General features: G+C 67.3%; 1 protein-coding gene across 1 annotated transcript in view; it reads left to right on the top strand.

Moving 5' to 3' along the window:
• The first annotated feature begins 1,230 nt into the window (after positions 1-1,230).
• The window catches only part of HGFAC (HGF activator), an 8,217-nt gene continuing 2,535 nt past the window's right edge, over positions 1,231-6,912 (top strand). Inside the window, exons 1-10 of the mRNA XM_017514336.2 lie at positions 1,231-1,413; positions 2,091-2,268; positions 2,376-2,472; positions 2,659-2,738; positions 3,331-3,453; positions 3,712-3,843; positions 4,020-4,130; positions 4,214-4,388; positions 4,661-4,746; positions 5,429-5,681. Coding sequence (XP_017369825.1) covers positions 1,294-1,413; positions 2,091-2,268; positions 2,376-2,472; positions 2,659-2,738; positions 3,331-3,453; positions 3,712-3,843; positions 4,020-4,130; positions 4,214-4,388; positions 4,661-4,746; positions 5,429-5,681 — 1,355 coding nt within the window. The 5' untranslated portion in view covers positions 1,231-1,293. The remainder of the gene's footprint in view (positions 1,414-2,090; positions 2,269-2,375; positions 2,473-2,658; positions 2,739-3,330; positions 3,454-3,711; positions 3,844-4,019; positions 4,131-4,213; positions 4,389-4,660; positions 4,747-5,428; positions 5,682-6,912) is intronic.

The following is a 6,912-nucleotide window of genomic DNA, read 5'->3' as shown; positions in this document are numbered from 1 at the left end:
GCCCCCTCACCCACTGTGCCCCCGGGACCCACCTCGCCCCCTCACCCACAGTACCCCAGGGACCCACCGTGCCTTCGCATTTACTGCGCCCCCGGGACCCACCACACCTCCATGTCCACTGTGCCCCTGAGCCCATGGTGTCAAGCTGGGTGGCCAGTGGGTGTCCATTCTTTCTCCCTCTGTGCAGATAAGCAAATGGGGGAACAGAGAGGGGATTTAGGGTACACAGGGAGGTGGCTTCAGCCCTCGCTGCTCTCCAGGCCACAGTGGTTCGCTGGCCCCTCCTCCCACCTTGGAATGCAGTTGCTGACGCACGGGGAACCCCAGGGGCCATGGTGGCTGCTCCAATATTGCAGAAGAGGTTCCCCAGGTAGCTCTGCCCACAGCCCCAAGTCATGAATTCTGTGACGCCAGCTCCATCCAGGTGGCGGTGGCATCCCCATCCCAGGCCCCAGGGTACCTGGCGCAGCATTGTGCTGGGGCCCCGCCTGGGCTCAGGCTACAGGGTCAGGGAGGCGTACTTGGCCTGGACCGTCCAGGTGGCGGTGGGGAGCTGGGGTTGGAAAGGCTTCCCGGAAGAAGTTCCTAGGTCTGTCTGGGAGACGAGGAGGAAGGGACACTCTGAACATCGCCAAGGGCTGCTGGGGGGCCCTAGCCACCCCCAGAGTCAGGATAGGTGGGCGGGGCAGGCCCTTGGGTCATCAAGAGCCACCCTCGGCCATCCCATGGCCCCTCACCCCCCTGTGCCTGGCCTTTTGATCAGCCCTGGGGCCACTGAGAGGAGGCAACACCAAACCCTCCGGGAGCTCCCGGTGCTGCTGCCATTTGTGGGATGGGGACAATGCTGTCCCCACCGCTACTGTCTGCCATGCTGGGCACAAGACCGGACCCCTTAGGCTCAGCACCCACAGCTGCTCTCATCATGGACAATTCACAGGCAGATGATGGCCAGCTCTGTGGCCCACAGGGACTGGGATTGGTGCCAGACTGTCTAGGCCCCAACCTATCTGCATTATCCTGGAAGACTTCCTGGAGGAGGCTTCTAAGCTGAGGCGCAAGGACCATGTCAGGTCTAGGACCAGGACCAGTGTAGGCCAAGGCCAGAGTGGGACAGCTGGGTCTCCAGGGAGTGCAGCAGGTGTGGGGCTCAGGGGACTCGGGGACTTCCTCCCTGGCTGGACCTGCCCTACACAGGAGGCCGCCAGAGTTAATCATTTCCATAAGGCCTTGACCCCACCTGCCCTGGCCGCTCTGCTCCTGCCTCCCGCTGCCCCTCAGGCCTGCTCAGGAGACATGGGGCACCGGGCCTGGGTCCCCAGCCCCTGCCCCCCACTGGGGCTGGTCCCCTTCCTCCTCCTCCTCCTCCTCCTCCTGCTGTTGCTGCCGTGCGGGTTCCAGCTCCAGCCTGGCGGGGTGAGCACCGACTCTGTCATAGTGTGACCAGAGGCTCCCTGGGCCACTCGGGGTCCTTGGGAGGAGACCAGAGGGAAGGTCACTGCAGAGAGGGGTCTTGTGGGGCCAAGGGGCCCAGTAGGGGCTCAGGTTGAAAGCTGGCCTCACGGGGCAGGTGGATGCTGGGCTGGCCTGGGGGCTCGGCTCGTGCCTGAGGGCTGTCGTCCCTGTGTGTCCTGGCCTGGGCCCCTGTGGGTCTGGGGGCTGTCCTTGTGTGTCCTGGCCTGGACCCCTGTGGGTCTGGGGATTGTCATCCTGTGCGCCCTGGCCTGGGCCCCTGTGGGTCTGGGGGCTGCTCTTCTCTGAGCCTCTGTCGGGTCTGGATGCGTGAGGTTGGGGAAACTTCCGAGAGCCTCCCAGCTGCTCCCATCCACCCAGACCTGACCTCGCGGTAGCAGCCTGATGGGCAGCAGTGCCTCGGCCTGGGCAGTGGCCCTGAGCAGGTGCTAACTGGGGGCCCAGGGTGGGGAAGAGTCAGGGCCCGGCTGAGGCCCCGGGAATGTCATGTGTCCTCCTGGAACCTGCTCCAAGATCTGAGGGCCCCAGTAGGGAAACAGGCTCGGGGCTGTGGCCTCCTGCCCAGCAGGACCTGAGTATGAGGGTCTGTCCCACACTGACACCCTCTCTGCTCCTCCTAGAACCACACGGACTCCCCAGAACCTAATGCCACAGCGAACTCTGAGATTCCTACTATCCTGGTGACCTCTGTAACCCCTGAGATCCCAGCAATGAGTGCTCCAGAGGCAGAGGGACCCCAAGGTGGGGCGTTCCTGCCCCGGCACAGGGCAGTCCCCTCGAGCAGCCCCCAGGCCCAAGGTGGGTCAGGTGGGCTCTGGGAGGAGGGAGCATGGCTGCGGCTGGGGTGCCCTGAGGGGGTCGGGTGCCCCTGGGTGGAGAGCTGACCCCGTCACCCCTCCCCACAGCACTCACGGAGGACGGGCAGCCCTGCAGGTTCCCCTTCCGCTATGGGGGCCGCATGCTCCATGCCTGCACCTCGGAAGGCAGCGCTCACAGGAAGTGGTAGGTCTGGGTGGCCAGAGCACCCAAGCTGGGGTCAGCTGCCCTGCACTGCCTGCTGCTCTGGGGGCTGGGCACACAGCAGGGCTCACCATGCAGCAGGCAGACCCAGTGAACCCGGACCCTACAGGGTCATGGGGTGGGGGAACCTCTGCCTGGGACCCTCATGCAAGAAGGTGTTGCCCCCAGGTGTGCCACAACTCACAACTACGACCGGGACAGGGCCTGGGGCTACTGCGTGGAGGCCACCCCGCCTCCGGGGGGCCCAGGTGGGTGCCGGGTCGGGGAGCCTGGGTCTGGCAGGGGGTGCTGGGCCTGGCCAGAGGGGACAAGGGGGTAATGGGCCTGACCCAGGCAGGGGTCCTGCCTGCAGGGGGGCAGAACAGGGGCTCCGGGGGTGCCACCCAGGGCCGGAGCCTCCCCCAGGCGGGACCTGCGTCTCTTGGTGTCTGCACAGCCATCGCCGGGTGCAAGGCGCCGCCTGGTGGTGAGGCCGAGCCCTTTGGCCACATAGGCAAGCCCCGGGCTGGGGACAGGCAGGCCCCTGGTGGTGCCGGCCGCCCTGCTCACACATGGGAGAGGCACATGGGAGGGGCTGCTGCCTGACAGTGTGGGTGTCGGGCTTCCAGGGAGCCAGGCACAGAACTGGGCCAGCGGCCAGGTGCTGAGTAAGGGACACTGGGAGGGAGGGGAGGTCTGTGTTCCTCCCAGGGGCCTCGCATCCCCGAGGGACATGGATAAGGCCCCTTTGCTCCCAGAGCCCCTCACCGGGGCCTGATGGAGCCTTGGCGATTAGGGGTATCACAGAGGGACCCTGAGGCTCCCAACCCGCACATCACGGCCCCTCCTGCACGTCCCCAGCTGGCCCAGAACCCTGTGCCTCCAGCCCCTGCCTCAATGGGGGCTCTTGCTCCAACACCCAGGACCCCCTGTCCCACCACTGCAGCTGCCCCCCGGCCTTCACCGGCAAGGACTGTGGCACGGGTGAGCGGCCTCAGAGGCCCATAGAGCCAGGGGCTGGAGCGCGTCCTGGGAGGATGGGGGAACGCGGGGGCCTGCCTGAGTGTGGGGTGGGGGTGAGCGGGGCCTCAGAGGCCCACAGAGCCAGGGGCTGGAGCAGGTCCTGGGAGGATGGGGGATCGTGAGGGGCTGCCTGAGTGTGGGGCGGGGTGAATGGGGATCGGGGCCTTGCTCAGGGACAGCAGGTGGCCAGGGAGTGGGGGCTCACTGTGCCACCCTCAGAGAAATGCTTCGATGAGACCCGCTATGAATACCTGGAGCAGGGCGACCGCTGGGCCCGCGTGCACCGGGGCCGCGTGGAAGGGTGCCAGTGCCTGGAGGGTCAGGCCTTGTGTGAAGGCACCCGACACACAGGTGCGCCATGGCGTGTGGGCCGTGCCACTGACCCTGGGGGTGGCCCTGTCCCCACCCGAGCGGGGGAATTGCCCGAGGTCACCCAGCCATGAGGGACGAGGGGTGGACCCCGGCCCTCACCCCACCATCATGGGGCTCTGTGAGGCCCTGCCCCAGCTCCTCGGCCCTGCCCCCAGCTTGTCTGAGCGACCCGTGCCTGAATGGGGGCACCTGCCACCTGGTCGTGGCCACCGGGACCACCGTGTGTGCCTGCCCGACGGGCTACGCCGGGCGTCTGTGCAACATCGGTGAGTGGGTCGGCCGGCCGGGTGCCCTGTGGCGGTGTGGGGGGACCCCGCCATGGACTGGCCTCACTGCCCTGTGCCCGCAGTGCCTGGCGAGCGCTGCTTCCTGGGGAATGGCACGGGGTACCGTGGCGTGGCCAACACCTCGGCCTCGGGCCTCAGCTGCCTGGCCTGGAACTCCGACCTGCTCTACCAGGAGCTGCACGTGGACTCAGTGGGCACCGCGGCCCTGCTGGGCCTGGGCCCCCACGCCTACTGCCGGTCAGCACCATGGCTGCTCCAGGCCGCCGCACATGGGGCAGGCGGGGTTTGTCCCGGGGAGAGGCACCTCAGCTTCCTAGAACCCAGGTGGGGCCAGCTCCGTCCAGACAGGGCCCGGTACCTCTGCCTGGGATGCTGCCCGAGGGAGGGCCGCGCTCTTCCCGCTGCTCCGGGTATGGGAAGCCGCCTTTCGGGGGTTTCCGATGACCCCTCCCCATGCCCTCTCAGAGGGGCAGTGTGACTCCCCACCGGCCCCACCTCGTGCACTGCAGGAATCCGGACAGTGACGAGAGGCCCTGGTGCTACGTGGTGAAGGACAGCGCGCTCTCCTGGGAGTACTGCCGCCTGGCGGCCTGCGGTGCGCAGCCTGGGGGGGTGCTGCCTTGGCCTCACCAAGGTCACAGCAGTTTTCCTTGTGGTCCTCCTACCCCCTCCCACACCTGGCTACTGCACCTCTGACAGATGGGGAAACTGAAGCTCACATAATCAGGCTGGTCCAAGGTCACGCAGTGGGTTGGTACTGGGGTCACAGCGGGGGAGCAGCCTGCTGCAGGGGCTGGTCACCAGGTGACGGCCTCTGGTGGCACCTGACCAGACTGCACTATGCCCAGTAGGGCCCCAGAGGCCTCCTAGGGAGGAGATGGGAGGACGGCATGCAGGCTCCCCACAGGCGCCCCTGGCATCAGACTGCGCGGACAGCCCCCAGAGGCCGCCAGCTTCCTGCCCCACGTCCAGGGCTCTCGTGCGCGGGGTCTCTGACGGTGCTGGGGCTGGCTGTGGGGTTCCAGGCTGCTGAGGGAGTCCCAAAGCCCTCTTGTGTCCAGCCACTCCGGCCCTCACAGAGCCTCAGGATTGGGCATCGAACCCCCTTCTACAGATCTGGAAACAGGGCAGAGGTGGGCAGGTGCCGGGGCCTGAGCAGCGTGGACAGGGGGTCCTGCCATGGCCCGCTGCGGTACCTGCTGCTGGGCGAGGCGGGTGTGAGAAAGGGGCTGGCCCTTCGGACCCCAGGAGTGTGACTGGGCGATCTTTGGTCCTAGAATCCCTCACCAGAGCCCAGCCCCCACTCCCGGATCTCCTCGTGCTGCCCGAGCCAGCCTCCGCCGGACGCCAGGCCTGCGGCAAGAGGCACAAGAAGAGGACGTTCCTGCGGCCGCGCATCATCGGCGGCTCCTCCTCGCTGCCCGGCTCGCACCCCTGGCTGGCCGCCATCTACATCGGGGACAGCTTCTGCGCCGGCAGCCTGGTCCACACCTGCTGGGTGGTGTCAGCCGCCCACTGCTTCTCCCACAGGTTTGCCTCCTCTGGGCCCCGCCACCCTCCAGCGCCACCACGTGCCCATCCCCACCCGCCTGCCTCCGCTGACCCTTTCCTGGGGTCCCCAGTGACCCCCTTTGACCCCTCTGGGACTTGGGGCTCAGCCTTGAGCTGGGCACGCACAGAGATTCCAGATTTCCGCAGAGAACTGGGCACCTGCAGAGGGTGCAGTGGACAAGGTCCTGTCCTCCCTGCAGGCCCCACCCCTCCCAGAATCCTGGCGTCAGAGCCCTAAGAGCCCAGTACAGCCAGGGAAACCGAGGCCCAGCCCACTCAGTGGACTCCCCGCAGTGGGGGTGCACAGCCACCCAGGCACACACTCTGGGAGGCGGAGCTCGAGTGGGGAGACCCTGAGGCCCAACGCCCTTCCCTGCCTTCCCACCTTCGATGGGCACCCCAGTAATTAGGGGCAGGGGTCTGGCCAGCTGAGGGTCTGCCGGCCTTTTAAGGACCACAGTGCCCAGGGTGGGCCCTGTGGAGGCTGCAGCAGGCAGCTCCTGGGCCTGCAAATGGGGCCAGAGCCCTCCTCAGCGTGGAGACATGGGGTTCCCCATGTGGAGCCAGGGCAGGAGGTCGAGGCAGGAGGGAGTGACCTTCACACAGCAGCTGGGAGCCAGGCTGACCCAGGGGCCTGGGCTCTGTGCCCAGCGGGAGTGAGGGCTGTGTCTGGGGACGCCACATTGTGGACGGGAGCTAAGGCAGGTCCCAGGCCGGGCCGGGACAGGAGCTAAGGCAGGCCCCAGGGACGGGAGCTAAGGCAGGCCCCAGGCAGGGCCGGGTCTCCACCTACTCAGGTCCAGCCTTGGAGCCGACCCTGCCTGGGCCTGGCCTGAGACTCCGCCCAGGGCTTGGGACCGGTGTTGTCAGGAGGGTTGGCATCGCACTGCAGCTCCCGTGCCTGGACCTGGGGGTGACTGGCCATAACCCCTCCTTGGTGACCCCCGTCTCCTCAGTATCAACAGCCCACACTCAGGCACTTGCTTAGACCTTTCCCCTGGACCAGGGTCCCACGCCGTTGGCCTCCTTGGGCAGTGGGTGGGGGAAGAGGAAGGGAGAGGTGACCCTGGTGGCCAGGGGAGGGTAGGTCCTTGCAGCCACTAGCTCCCCTTGCACAGGCCCCCCAGGGACCCCCCCACAGCCCCCCAGGGATCCCGCCTGCACAGTTGACCCAGGGACCTCCCCTCCACAGTCCCCCCAGTGACACCCC

Source organism: Cebus imitator, unplaced genomic scaffold, assembly GCF_001604975.1.
Source record: "Cebus imitator isolate Cc_AM_T3 unplaced genomic scaffold, Cebus_imitator-1.0 Scaffold522, whole genome shotgun sequence".
NCBI classification, from domain to species: Eukaryota; Metazoa; Chordata; class Mammalia; order Primates; family Cebidae; genus Cebus; species Cebus imitator.
The sequence above is the reverse complement of the archived record's forward strand: the minus strand, read 5'-3'. Positions and strand labels throughout refer to the sequence as shown.